The sequence below is a fragment of the Anoplophora glabripennis genome, unplaced genomic scaffold (assembly GCF_000390285.2).
Source record: "Anoplophora glabripennis isolate ALB-LARVAE unplaced genomic scaffold, Agla_2.0 scaffold293, whole genome shotgun sequence".
Lineage (NCBI taxonomy): Eukaryota > Metazoa > Arthropoda > Insecta > Coleoptera > Cerambycidae > Anoplophora > Anoplophora glabripennis.
In genome coordinates this window covers 240,542-256,245 of record NW_019416640.1, presented here as the reverse complement: position 1 = coordinate 256,245, position 15,704 = coordinate 240,542, and the positions used below count along the sequence as shown (strand labels likewise).

Sequence of the window (15,704 nt, the reverse complement as noted above, 5' to 3'; positions counted from 1 at the left end):
TCTTCAAAAGTGATAGTTTAGTGAGTGACAGAAATTTTTTTAAACAATTGGTTTATTTTCATTTCCCAAAACTTCCCGTGAAGTATAACCCATTTTCTGTGTCCGGACATCCTGCGTAATCTTCTAAGCTAAGTCAATTTTCAATTGGACTAATTGTTTAATATTTGTTACCTTACCTCTTTTAGTAAATAAATCTGCTATAGAAAAACAATTTTATTAGAAAAAAAAATGGTCACAAATCATCCTTTCTTAACATTATAATATAACACTATCAGACAAAAACTGTTACACTAATGGAACATACTTTTTCCACTTGTATAGGTCTGTAATACACTCATCAACTGCAAACGCACCTCCAAATTCACATCATCTGGCAACTTTTTCATGAAGGGCAGTAGCGACAGGAGGAATTTCTTATTTCCCATGATATCGTCAGATTTGTCCTCTTTTTGCATCGCTACGATTTCTTCTAGTACTGTCGCTATTCGTTTGGTTGCAGTTGGACTGTCTTCTTCTTCCGTTGTGGAAATATTGGACATTTGAACAGACGGTCTTGGTTGTATCTGAACAAACTGAAGGGGTTGCACAGAGTTGTCTTGCGAGGAAGTTTGAAGAGGATTTTCTTCGGCAGATGAGGCATATTGGAAGGAATCGTTGTCTCTGTTTTCGTCCAAATAAATTACGTTATCCACTTTCCTGAAAAAAAGAATAATAATAATTCCATTAATAATATCTGCTTTGATGTCAAAGTCTCGCACATTTCCCACATTCGGCAAAGTACCTACGAAATGCCGTCGTCGTAACGGCGCCACATTTTGCTTTGCCAGATGTGTGTAATAACTGTTAGATGCTTGCCCTCCCTCCTCTGGTTTTTACACTCAACGTCCAACGGTGGTAATCAAATTAGAATTTAGAATTTATTTTCGTATTCTCTGTCATATAACTAAAATGTCTGGCCAAATTTTAACGATTTTACAATCACAAATTAACAAAAAAAAAAAGTTTCTATAACTACTTTTTTAAAATATTGGTTGACAAAATTTGAAAAAAATGGGCGTTTTTAAATTACCTAGAAAAAAAGTGATTTCATTTAAATTTAGCAAGCAATTTTAACTTTTGATTATTCAATATACCTAAATTTTTTTTACAAACAGAATAGTTTTGAAGGTGGACGAAGAAATTTTTACTTCCATTGAATTCTTGTGAGCTACTTCAAATTTGGTTTATTGTGGCAAATGACCAAAGATCTTACAAAATATTATTCTTGCTACTTTCGTTTTTGAGATAAATGACAACTGCCTCAGTAACAAAGACAAAAACAAGTTTCATGTTCGTTAGACTAGAGCCCCCTGACCATGTATTCCGAGTCGTTGAATACGAGTTTGATATCAGAATTGCGCCGTTAGGCCAGGATTTTTTCCTAACCTCAAAAAATAGGTCGAAATAGCAAAAACCGATGCTTAGTTCTGTTGAAAAGTTATGTAGCTCAAACATAGCCCACTGACTTCAAGAGAAACAACTGTGCGTGTTGCAGGTTAATGAAAATGGATACCTACTCAAGTACGTGGTATTCTGAATATATAGAATTTCAACCTAACCCTGAAAACTTGCGTGAAAGCATTTTATATATTTTATATGGAAATTGGAACATAAAATAAAACTAAAATGTTTTTTTAAACAGCTGAGTACAAATTTGACACACAGAATTGATCAATAGAACAATGTCTTTGTAATTATTGCTAAAGTGTCAAATCATCAAATCATTTTTAGATAAATATACTAGTTATTGAAATAACTCTGTTTTATGTTAATAAAATAAAGCACTATTTACTAAAGTTACGGTTGTGATTTGCAACTCGAAATGAACCAAATATTTTCATTAATTTTAAACCCGATATATTTCAAGAACTAAGCCTTACACATATCTATATAAACTTTTTTTTTATTAATTTATGACATAGAATCTGTTACTAGCGTTGAGCCAAGCATTTCATTTGCGTCCTGTAATATTGTATTAATTTTTAGTACATATTCCAATTTCGCTATTAGGACATAAAATTATTAAAATATTTATTTGAACATTAATTCTTTTTAATGTTTTCCTGATTTTTTTCAATTTTCTTCCTCGTCTGAGAGTACGTAACATAGTTGAAGGATAAATAACGCACACCACTACGGTATTACATATGATATTCCAAATGCATTAGTTGATCCTTTTAAAAGACAAAATAAAAACTATGAGCCTAAGCAGTAGTTTTTTTCTTTATATAAATATGCTTTTCATATCTAAATATAAAATGTATTAGAATGTACCTGCCCAAGTTTATTTTACAAACATTAAAATCAAGTTTCCTGAGACCAATCAATTTAAAGCAAATAGAAAAAGGATTTGATATACAATATGTCCGCGGATTGGACCAAAAAGTGAAAGATACGAAAAAAGACATTATTGATAAAAGTTTTCGCTTGTTTAGAAAATATGATCACCATGACGAACTTCAATTTTGTTGTACAGGCTGGATCAAAATCACAAAAATGTTATTTTGCGTAAGAGTAAACATACCTTATTTTGCAAGATACGAAAAAAGGGAATTCTTGATAAGAGTTTTTGCTTGAAAAATGAATAAGATTCACGTTATTAAAAAATTATTTTTTTTATACAGGCAATAAAATACAAAACTAAAATACTAAAATGCGTCTTATTCAAGTGTAATTTTTAAATTTTACGAACATAATTACAACAACAGTTAAGCTAAAAACAAGTAAACACAGCAATATGATAAAAATACGAATCACCATGACGAATTTCAATTTTGTTGTAGAGGGTGGGTCAAAAATCACAAAAATGGTATTTTGCGTATGAGAAAACATACCTTATTTTGCAAGATACGAAAAAAGGACATTCTGATGAAAGTTTTTGCTTGAAAAATTAATAAGATTCACGTTATCAAAAATTTAATTTTTTATACAGGGAACAAAGTACAAAAAACTAAAATGCGTCTTATTCAAACGTAATTTTTAAATAATATGAACATAATTACAACAACAGTAAAGCTAAAAACAAGTAAACACAGCAATATGATGAAAATACGAATCACCATGACGAACTTCAATTTTGTTGTAGATGGTGGGTCAAAATCACAAAAATGTTGTTTTGCGTAAAAGAAAACATCTCATTTTGCGAGATACGAAAAAGGTCACTCTTGATAAAGTTTTTGCTTGAAAAATTAATAAGATTTACGTTATCAAAAATTTAATTTTTTATACAGGGAATAAAGGTACAAAACTAAAATACGTCTTATTCAAGTGTAATTTTTAAATAATACGAACATAACTACAACAACACTTTTAGCATTTCAATATTATACATATAGTATTGGGGTAGCATAAACAATTTCTTTTAAACGGCACCACAGAAACATATCGGCAATGGTTAAGTTAGGGTTCCTTGGGGGCCATAAAATTGCCAATACCAATACCAATCCTTCTTGGACTAAATCTATGGTTAAGCCAATTTATTACCTCACAAACAGAATGTGCTAGGCAACCATCCTGTAGAAAATACATTTTTTTGGCCAAAATTTAATGGTAAATCAAGCATTTCTAAGTACGATATTCTATTGCAGATGTTATTGTAAAAATATGGGCATATAATGCAATGGACAAATATCGCGCACCGCATGTACGTTCACTTTTGTAAAATATGTCTTCATGTCGTTATTCTAAATTCAGGGTTTTCTGGAGAGCAGTACCTGGCGTACTGGGATGCTACAGTTCCATAAGCAAAAAATGTACATTCATCAGAAAACATGATAAACTTATAAAAATCAATATTTCCATTTAAATTTTTTTATCCGAACCAGTTCATTGAAACTTTTTTGTTATCTTGCAGATTGCCATCCGACTTATTGGGATTCCTACAAATTTGCTCAGTAGATAGCATTTCGATGAGAACTATTTTACATTAAATAATTACTTCATTAAAGACAATGAGAAGTATGTCCTTAAGCGTCATTATTATTATAGGAATTAGAGGTGTTCTAGAGAATACTTAATAAAATTTTTGATAACGTGACATTCATTTATCAAGCAAAAACTTTTATCAAGAATACCTTTTTTCGTATCTAGCAAAATAAGGTATGTTTACTCTTACGCAAAATAACATTTTTGTGTTTTTGACCCATCCTGTACAACCAAATTGAAGTTCCTCATAATGATTCGTATTTTCTAAACAAGCAAAAACTTTTGTCAGGAATGCCTTTTTTCGTATCTTGCAAAATAAGGTACGAGTATGTTTACTCTTACGCAAAATAACATTTTTGTGTCTTTGACCCATCCTGTACAATCAAATTGAAGTTGATCATAATGATTCGTATTTTCTAAACAAGCAAAAACTTTTGTCAGGAATGCCTTTTTCGCATCTTTCACTTTTTGATCAATTTGTCCTCTTGTAAACTCAATCCGCGGACATGAAGAACAAGATTGATTCCATAACCATCCTCTTCAATAATTATTTTTTTAAGGATGACACTTGAAAAAACAAAGCAGCAATAGTTCATTTATCATCGTTAATTATTTTTCGAAAATTTACAATAACATAGTTATCAACACGGCAGGTTTTTTTTCATTTTGTTGTTATTTTAGATATTTATTGATAAATTGACAATTTGTCTATAAAGTTGTTTCTTTATAGCTTTATATGTGGTAGGTACTTTAATTTAATTAGAACTGCAGGAATATTTTTAGAATTAATCAAAATTAACTTACTACCTATGAAAAATTAAGCAAAATATAGCCACTGCTCTTTGCAGAAGAGTTAGAAGTACCAAAGCCTTTTTAAACATAAAAGAGAAACGCAAGGAATGGAAATTGAGGAAAAAATTATATAAGAAATGTGACAGCATTGCCTATATAAAACATTTTTCTCAATGATTGTTTAACGTCTTTATTTATATGAATTCAGTATGTTTCAAAAAGAGCTGTAGTTGTTTCCCAGCTTCATCCTAAACTACAATTTTTAATCTTTATCTGAAAAGGTGTTAAGTATCATCTCTGTATAAAGTCGCCGACCTAAAATCTTTAGTCAACTTAGAGAGATCCAACATTTTGCCAGTGTAAATTAAGTAAAAAATCTATTATCGACCTGTCAGACCTAAATAAACTGTGAATTTTTAGTTACAATTTGTCATATGATTGCACTTTCTAGACTTTTTCTAGATACATAAATCAACATGAAAAGCAGAGTTGTAGAGATTTTAAACTTTCTTATTTGACTACGAATTTTAGGCCGCCGGCTTTATACATACAGTCTATTTTTTTCTAAGTTGCTGGCCTTGGATAAGCATATGTATTAAGTACCGTTACAGGTACAGAGAGAGACCAATATTCTACCAAGGACAGAAATTGCTTGAATTTTATTTAGATAATGTTGTCATTGGTTGCATAAGCTTGCATAGTTGATTAAAGGTGCAGTTTTTCTTTAAATATTAAACTTAATTTTTGGAATTTAAAGTAAACCTATTAATGGATTGTACAGATCTATAAACTAAACACATTAAATCTTACAAAAAGAATAATGAAACATGTATTTGTCACAGAAATAAAGTAATAGAAAGTTTAGTCAAAAGTATGAGTTTGTTTCACTTACTTTCTAAAACTGGTATAAGGTGTGAGAAATTTCAGTTGATCGAAATATATATACTTCTTTTTCTGTTTCTGGTTTCCTCCTAACTGTTCTTCTTCTTTTTCTTTTCTCAGAACTCGCGTGAAGTTGTCGCGAAGGGATTTCCATTTGACTTGCAGCTCCCGAACTGAAAAAGAAGGAAATGTTTTAGAGGTTTGCGGTTTATTGCATTAATTGGGTCAAAATACAATCTTTTTATTCTTGCACTTTTTTCTCTAAAATATATTATTGAGTTATAGCCATTTTAATAATGCTCAAAATTGGTTAAATATGGAGGCATTTTAAAGAAAAAAGTGCAGGAATAAGAAGTTTTTATTTTGACCCTATTGACACGTCTGTGTTCAATTTCAAAATCTTAACTATTTTAACAAACAATCGATATTTCCACTGATTTTGAGCTATTTTTTTTTCAAGTTAGGGAAAAATCCTGACGTGACGGAGCATTTCTGATGGCTCCATCGTCTTCAGAAGGTCAAAATACAGAAAGTATCATCTCTTAAGGTATATGAAAAAAAATTTTGTGTGGCTGTGGTTATTGGTACATACATACATATGTTATATGTTACATACATACAAAATATTTCAAAGAGTTGTCACTGGACAGTCCATTATTACAGTCTATTATACTATATATTTACTTTATAGCTCATTGACGCAAGTTGCACATTTTAATTAATAATAAAAAAATAATTTATTAAGTTTCGGTTCAATAAAATCAGGACTTTTCGTAACTAATTACGAAACAGAACACAAAAAATGTTTTGTATGTATAAATGAATATATATTTGAGTTATTTTCGAGGGGTTGAAATTATTGTACCTAGTTTTATTGGAATAATCAAGAATATGACGAAGTAACCCAGAATAAAATGGAATACTTTTAAACAAAGCAAAATGGCTAAATTGACAGATTATGTTGGAATTCAAGGGAATAACTTTGACATTTTGTTATTCAAAGTGTAAGATAGGTATTTCTGGTCAGACAAATTAGAATAATATAAATAATAAGATTTTTGTTAGTCAAAATCTAGGCAAATAGCGAAATTTTACAAGACAAGAAAATTTCTAAAGAAATAGGTAGAGCAGTTTAAAATAATTTTTTGTTTCGATTTTTTTTAAATAACAAAAAACTTGAAAAAGGCCAATTATAGCGGGATTTGAGCAAAGGGTAAGAGAAAATGGTTTCTGTCAAATGTAAAAGGAGCTGTATTGAAAACGGAAAATATACGGTGGGACTTAAATTGAAAAACGATACGTTATTAAAGAACCGTGAAATGGGGTGAACAGATCTGAAATATATTCAGGGTGATTTAACTATAAATGCAGAAACTGCAGGACTAGATTCATTACCAAAAAATAAGTAGACTTTGCTCTATAAACTTTTTTTCCTGCGGTACTCGGTATTCGAGATACAGGGTGTTAAAGTTTGCAAAAAAAATATATTTTTTCTGCTATATCTTCATAATGCGCTGACAGAATTGAATGAAATTTACCACAGCGTATTCACTTAATTAGACCTTTTATTGAATGTAATATTAACCTTGCGGCTTAAACCAGTGGCGTGCTACTAGAGGTGCCGCCCCATTTTTCCAAGAAAAAAATACGCCACTGGCGGTTTTTTGTAGAAATAATGTTACAATCAGGTACCGTTACGTTAAATGAATGAAAAATGTTTCTTGGTGTTTTTTAATAGTAGCAGCCGTTTAGGAGACATTTGAGCTTGTTTTTACGTTTTATTGAATTTTCCTTATAAATGAATCCGTTTATTTGATGAAAACCTCCTGGTTTTAACTAGTGACGTGCTACTAAAGCATCCGCCAACTTTTCCCAAGAAAAGAATACGCCACTGGCGATTTTTTGTAAAAAATAATAATTTTATTTCTGGAAAAAATATCACAACTAAATAATAAAATGACATTAGCAAATAGGTCGAATAAGTAATAAAGTAACGAGTCCTACAACAATTCCAAAACGAAATCCTTCCGCATCGATACACTTTTGACATCTTCTAATCTATTTATAGAGGAACTTATCATAGCATGATTTTCCCTGAGGAGATTACAATTTTCCTCTAGTCTTTGCCATATTCGTCTCGTGTTCATAAGCCCAATAAGAACTGCAGCTTCAGCATAAACGAAGCTAGTTATAATACTAAAACGAGATCATCGTAAAGCTTACTAACTGATAATGCAGACAAAAGATACAATTTTTGCTGATGGATTTTAATCAAATATGAGTAGATGGACTAAATTTGCGCATTATGGTCGCCAAATAAGTAAATTGTCTCCTAAACGGCTGATACTCGGGCTGCTACTATTAAAAAATGCCAAGAATCTCTTTTCATTCATTTAACGTAACAGTACCTGAATTCAATATTATTTCTACAAAAAACTGCCAGTAGCGTATTTTGTTCTTGGAAATACGGAACGGCACCTTTAGTAGCGCGTCACTGGTTAATGCCACGAGGTCAATATTACATTCAATAAAAGGTTTAATTACGTAAATACGCTGTAATAAATTTCATACAAATCGTTCAGCGTAATACGAAGATATGAACCGAAAATATAATTTTTTTTGGAAACTTGCACACCCTGTATCGCGAATACCGCGTTCACCAGGAAAAAGTTTATAAAGCAAACTCTACTTATTTTTTGGCAACTAATCTATTCCTACAGTTTTTGTATTTAAAGTGAAATCACTCTGTATATTATAGTTTTTAAGATATTTCGAAAAAATCTAATTATTCGTTTTTATAATCTGTTTTTTTTCCTGTTATCAGAGCTAGAGTAAAAAAATTTTTTCTGTCAATTCTTTCCGCACTTCCTCGTGAAATATCAGTTTGTCAATCGATGTTTTGTTTCTGATTTACTCTCATCAAATGCATTTTGTCTATTAAAATACTTATTTCTTTCATTTAATTTAATTATGATTCGTTTTTATTTTAGCAGTCGACAGAAGTTTCTAGCTAGACTATTGTTATTGTACGGATTTGAAAACCAGAAAATTAAAGAAATAACCAGGCATAAACGATAAAATTCCAATAATCCGAAATCAGTGTAGATTTAATGTTATATTATTTTAGACATAAAACCTTATTGAATCCATTGTTTTTTAAGAAGTGTTAAAGTTAAAAATAATATCAATATCTCTGAAAATATTTGGTTTAATGTTAGATGTTGTTTTTTGTTGTGGTGTAGGTACTATCACTAAAAATACCAGAATACTGAATATTTTGTAAACTGAATAAATGCATTTAATTCCTAATGTCGTGACTAAGGAAACAGTTTCACCTTATTTGAAAACTAAACCACTTTTAAATTATTATTTTTTAAATTTAAACTAAGCTTGTCCCATCACACGGTTGAATAAATTTATAATATGTCCAAAATCTCCTCTAAAACTATTTGTTTCACAAAATTTAAATTAATTTTTTAATTTTTTATTTCGACATTACACTTAATTACAATATAAAATGTAACCATTGAAACTCCAACGAAATCCTTTCTTGCAACGCAACTTAAAAAAATATATATTTTTGTTCTTAGATGATAGTGTCCCAGTATATCCACCACTGATACACATATTTGTAAACCAATTCAACCGACTTTTTTCATTTACTTAGGTAAATTGTTAGACCAGTTTTACCACTTATCAAACATCTTTAAAGATATTTGAATAAGTCTTACATTTTTGTATCTAGAAAACCAATGATTTGGGACCTTTCGTTTTATTAATGCTTTTTGGTATAAAATAAGTTTAACTTTGTGAAGTTATAACACGTAGGAAACACCTTGGATACTTATTGGGAATATGAACTTACGAAGTCATATATCGAGACATATCTACATTCTAATCACTAACTAATCACCCTGTATATCTATTTAAAAGATAACTTAACCGATTGTAGGTACTTAACTCTACTAAAAATGAGTTTTTAATTGTATTGATATTTCTTTAGATAGTACTTCATATTTTTTTTATTTTCATATTTTTTATCATTATATTATTTCCAGAAATACTGTTTGAAATGTATTTGTAAAGGAAAAATAACGCTAATAAATCATATAGTAAGTATGTTTTGCCTTGACAGATAAGGTATGGTACATAATATGTCAACAAATCGTCCACAAAGAGTGCAATAGCGAACGTTTAGTCCCAAATAAGAGCTTTTAAAATTGACGAGACCTAAAAATGGAGGTAAGATTTATATTTAGAAATTGCAAAACAGTAATAAATGAATAAATGTGTATAATAATAATATCCGCAGTTGAAAATGAACTGCCCACTCGCTGTATCTACTTATCAATGAATAAATTATAATAATATTTTATTGCTGATAATTGATAATGATAAAATATGCCGAATGAATCTTTCTCCGAGTGAACGTGCTAGAAATCTATAACCATCTGACCGCAAACCTGTGAGTCAGCGAACGCACCAAGGTTCGTCACGCGGCGTTGGCTGAGATCCGCGCCAAGCAACACAGCCGCTCGCTTACCTATCGCCTCTCGTTCCTGCGCTGCGAACATCACCCACTGTTTGTCGAACAGCCCCTCGGCTACCTCTTCCCAGCCGTGGCGCTTCATCTCCGGGTTGCCGTTGGAAATCTTCGGGTCGTAGAGCTCGGGGTGCTGCTTGATTTCCTCAATAAGCGCCGAGGAATTGATCGTTTTGAAGTAGCTGCTATCAGACGCCATCTTACAACGTCAAACTTTACACGCTGACACGCTGACGCTAACGCAACACGCTCGTACTAAGTTCGGCTCATCACTGACGTTACCGAGACAGATGCGCAGCGCAAAACGCGCGTCATGACGTGCTGGGTTGGGCTCCCCTCTGCTGGTGACACGGCACTAGCGTACAGGGTTCAGCGCGTGGCAGGTGGCGCTGCCATTATTTCCGTCGGTGTTGTGTACAGTGGCTTGCAAATATTTTTTTAGGAATGAACTTATAAGTATTTATGTTAAAATTAATAAATTGATAATGATCATTGTTAAACTGATTATTATCGAAAGTCCATAAGTTAAGAACCTAACAAATAATATACGAAGTGTTTCTGAATTATCGTGTTAAACTGAAACAAAATTCAGAAAATGTAATTTTGAGCAAAACATGACCTCCAAAATTTTTAGTAAAAAAATATAAATGTGTAATGTCAAGAACACATTTTTAAAAATAACTTTAGAACGCCTAATCGAATCTAAATGAAACTCAGTATAAGTGTTTAGGTAATCGATTGCATTAATTCCATGGAAAAATAACAGGATACAACGGATAATTTAGGTTTTTTTATTTTAATCTTTTTGAAAGAACATCTTTCAAGAAACAAAAGCAGTTTTGTTCGACATCGGTTATACAGAGTCTTCTACAAGTTCTGTGACAAACTCTGACAGATGGTAACATAGGTGCGATTCGTTTTTGTTTAGAAGTTACAAGCATTCTAAAAAACATAATTTCATATTTCAATCGTAAATAAAGTTGATGGTTGCTATAACAATAATTATTATTTATGTCATTTTGTTTATTCATTTGACACTTGGTGCTAAATTGCTAAATAAATGCATTTATTTACAACTGAAGAGTATGCAGATATTATCCTTGTAGGTATATGGGTATTCCAGTGGGGACGCCAGACAAGCAGCCCGAGAATACCGACGAAGATACCCAAATAGACATCCACCTACCCATAGTCTGCATTATTTGGTAGACTTCGAGAAGAAGGTAACCCCGCTCCAAAAAACGCCTTCATCCTGCTGAAGTGAATGCACAATATGAAGAAGATATAATAGATGCTGTCATTGACAACTATTCAATTAGTGTTCGGCATATAGCAAGTAATCTTCATTTGTCACCGAACTTTGTATGGCGTGTATTGAGCAGAGAAATGTTACATCCGGAGCGTTACATGCTGGAGATGCTCCTTAGCGATTAGAATTTTGTCGCTGGTTACTTCAACAACATGCACAAAATGATAGATTCATTTCGTTTGTCCTGTGGTCTGATGAAGCATGTTTGCTAGGGACGGCATAAATAATAGTCATAATGAACATATCTGGTCGTTGCAAAATCCGCATGCAATTAGGTCAAGACAATTTCAGCAACGTTTCAGTGTCAATTTTGAGGCAGCATTTTCAACAATAATGTTTTAAATGATCGTGTAAATGTAGACCTGCATAGAGCATTCTTGGAAAACAACCTTTTTGATTTCATTGACGTAGGGCTTAATATTGTTCAAAATTTGTGATATCAACACGATGGTGCACCACCACATAGAAAGAGACAAGTAACTGTTTGGATAGGTCAACAAGGTTCAATAGCATAGCCACCGTGTTCCCCAGATCTAAATCCTTTAGACTTTTATTTATGAGGACATATGAAGCAGCTTGTCTACCATGTTGAAATCACTACCCGTCAGCAGTTACTTGAAAGAATTCAAGATGCAGCTCCTTCGTCGAGTGACGGAATCTTAGTTGGATGATGTCCTCACCTTGCATTCGAGCCGAGGGTTGACATTTTGAACCATTTTTATAGTCTTAGGATTTGTTAATTTGGTTAATAAAGGTTAACTAATATTTAAACTTTAAACACAAATAATAATTATTGTTATAGCAACTATCATTTTTATTTATCAGGTTACTTTAATTGAAATGTGAAATTATTCTTTTAAACAAAAACGTATTGGACCTATGTTCGTATAAGAAAAAATGTTTGAAATTAGCCCAGCTACCATTTAGTCCAAGCATTGTCACGGATTAACGTTAAATTTGCAGAAATTATTACCTGGACAAAATAAATATGACCGTATAGAAAATTAAATTTTAAATTGAGTTTCTTATTCTATAAACTCGATCCAAAATGGCGAACATGGTTAAAAAAAATCGCAAAGTTGCAAAAAACGGTTTTTCTAGAATAACTAAAAAAATATAGCATCTATTGAAAAATTTTAAATGAGAAAGTTGTAGGTTTTAAAAAGATCTATTTATTGTTTTTTGTAAGTATCGATTGCTTTGTTACTTTTCGAGATATATCGAAAAAACCGTTAAAAATCTCCCCTTTTCTCTTCTTCTATAACTCGTTTACATTTACGTTCCCATATTTGCTATTTACTGTATGCATAGCCCGCAGCAAACCAAAAAAGTACATTTTTGAAAAATATAAAAATATTAATTATTTTTCGATATATAGATTTTTTGAAAAAAAGGCACTTTCGAAGATTTGCTAGATCTTCTCAGCAGATAGCCCTACAATAACGATTTTCGGTTTATTTTCTTCGTAAAGAGTTATATTATCATGCTGTTAAAAAATGTTTACGATTTTATTAATTTTAAGGACCAAAAAATGACTTTGAAAAAGTTGCACTTTTTTTGGGTTTTTTTTCAAATAACTATTTCAATTTTTATTTTATGAAAATGACTTTTAAAGATAGAAACTGCTGACATTTTTTCACGAATTTAAAAAAAAATGATTTCTACGACCTTCTGGAGCCGAGATAATTTTTTTATTTAAAAAAAAATTGAGGACGCAATTAACATTTTACAGCGATGCGCTTGATGGAGGTTAATATTGAATACTTATATTTTCAAAAAAACAGTAGTAGGATATGTTTACTTGATTAGTATTAGTAATTGAGTAATAAACTGAAGCGTGCAAGCTCTGAGTGCGTCAGCAGGAGCGGACGGAGAAGTAGGGGGAAGCGGCGCGCGCTCGCTCTGAAAATTGATGACGTGCAGTCTAAATGGCTAGCGCTTGCAAAGTCTTTGATATCTCGGCTTCTGGACCACGTACAAAAATTCTTTAGTACTTAATCTGGAGTAGCTAAACACGAATATTATAGTCATTTTCGCCTTACAAGCAAAATGGTCCCGTAAATGTTTAGTTTTTATTTAACTTATATTTTTTTTTATTTTATTATACTTCTTCACGAAAATATAGACGACGAACAAGAAAATGAATCAAAAGACAATCCGATAAAGAAAAGAAGAATTTCATTCGATAAATAATTTTATCTATATAGGATACTTGTTAGTTTTCATTGTAATAATTTTATAGATATTTTATACATAGTTGTATAATTATTAAATATTTTTGTAAATAAATTAAATTCTTTAAACTTATTTTACACCAAAATTAATTAATTATTGAAATGATGAAGTAATTGTTAAAAAGCCAGCAACAAGTACAACGTCAGTATGATTAATGAAGCAAAAAAATTAAGGTATTACACGAAAAATACTGTAATATTATTAATTATTAAAATGACGATAAATACAAAAAATGTAAATTAAATAAAAACTAAACATTTACGGGACTATTTTGCTTCTAAGGCGAAAATGACTATAATATTCGTGTTTAGCTACACCAGATTAACTATAAAAGAATTTGTGTACGTGGTCCAGAAGCCGAGATATCAAAGATTTTGCAAGCGCTAGCCATTTACACTGCACATCAGTTTTCCGAACGAGGGCGCGCCGCTTCCCCCTACTTCTCCGTCTGCTCCAGCTGACGCACTCAGCGCTTGCAGGCTTCAGTTTATTACTCCTTTACTAATAATAAAAATCATTTAAACATATCCTACTATTTTTTATTTTAAATAAAAGTATTCAATAATAACCTCCATCAGGCGCATCGCTGTAAAATGTTAATTGCGTCCTCAAAATTTTTTTTAAATAAAAAAATTAACACGGCTCCAGAAGGTCGTAGAAAAACATTTTTTTTTAATTCGTGAAAAAATGTCAGCAGTTTCTTTAAAAGTCATTTTCATAAAATAAAAATTGAAATAGTTATTTGAAAAAAACGTACCCAAAAAAAGTGCAACTTTTTCAGTCATTTTTTTATCCTTAAAATTAATAAAATCGTAAATATTTTTTAACAGCATGATAATATAACTCTTTACGAATAAAATAAACCGAAAATCGTTACTGTAGGACTATCCGCTGAGAAGATCTAGCAAATCTTCGAAAGTGCCTTTTTTTCAAAAAATCGATATATTGAAAAATAATTAATATTTTAAAATTTTTCAAAAATGTACTTTTTTGGCTTGCCTCGGGCTAGGCTTGCAGTAAATAGCAAATATGGAAACGTAAATGCAAACGAGTTATAGAAGAAGAGAAAAGAGAATATTTTTAATGGTTTTTTCGATATATCTCGAAAAGTAACAAAGCAATCGATACTTACAAAAAAAAATAAATAGATCTTTTTAAAACCTACAACTTTCTCATTTAAAATTTATTTTTCAATAAGTGCTATATTTTTTTAATTATTTTAGAAAAACCGTTATTTGCAACTTTGCGATTTTTTTTAACCATGTTCGCCATTTTGGATCGAGTTTAAAGAATAAGAAATTCAATTTAAAATTTAATTTTCTATACGGTCATATTTTTTTGTTCAGGTAATAATTTCTGTAAGCATTTCTCTATAATGCTTGGACTAATTTGCCAAAATTCGTCATAGAGCTTATAGCACACTCTGTAGTTTAACGATGCAGATCTGAAAAATTAAAAGTTCCATGAATTATTTTCAAATGTTACTTATGCAATATGCCACTTAAAATAAGACTATAGTTATGAAAATATTTGGTCGTTAATGAAGAAATGTATACTCTGTCTAGATAAATAGCAATTTTAACAGCACTGTTTTAATCGTGAAAAAATATATACTCTAGAAGAAAATGATTTTAGCAGTTAGCTCTTATGTACATTTTTAAATTTTAGTTCATATGATGCGCCAGTAAAGTTTTAAAGGTAATCACAATACCTACTGTTGATTTTTGAAGTCTATGCATTAAAATGGGTAAAAATGTGTAATTGTAATGTTTTTTTAGGACAGGGTGCAGATTATCGAGATCAGTAGGAAAATCTTTTTATGCTTCTTTAGATGATCTCTCAAACGGATTATTTTACCGAAAATCCCGACAATTTTTTTAAATTAAAAAATTGCCGATCTCCGCCGCTGTCAATAATATGTATCTTGTTTCTACTTATATAAAAATGTTGCAGTCAAAGACCTGTGTTGAGTTTAATTTG

General features: G+C 30.9%; 1 protein-coding gene across 1 annotated transcript; it reads right to left on the bottom strand.

The window, feature by feature from the left end:
- Nucleotides 1-235: 235 nt before the first annotated feature.
- Nucleotides 236-10,440, bottom strand: LOC108907034. Its single transcript, XM_018710542.1, has 3 exons — nt 10,181-10,440; nt 5,648-5,810; nt 236-696 (listed from the first exon to the last, which is right to left on the bottom strand). The coding sequence occupies exons 1-3, from the start codon at nt 10,377-10,379 to the stop codon at nt 291-293; spliced, it is 768 nt and encodes a 255-aa protein (XP_018566058.1). The 5' UTR covers nt 10,380-10,440; the 3' UTR covers nt 236-290.
- Between the last annotated feature and the right edge of the window lie 5,264 nt (nt 10,441-15,704).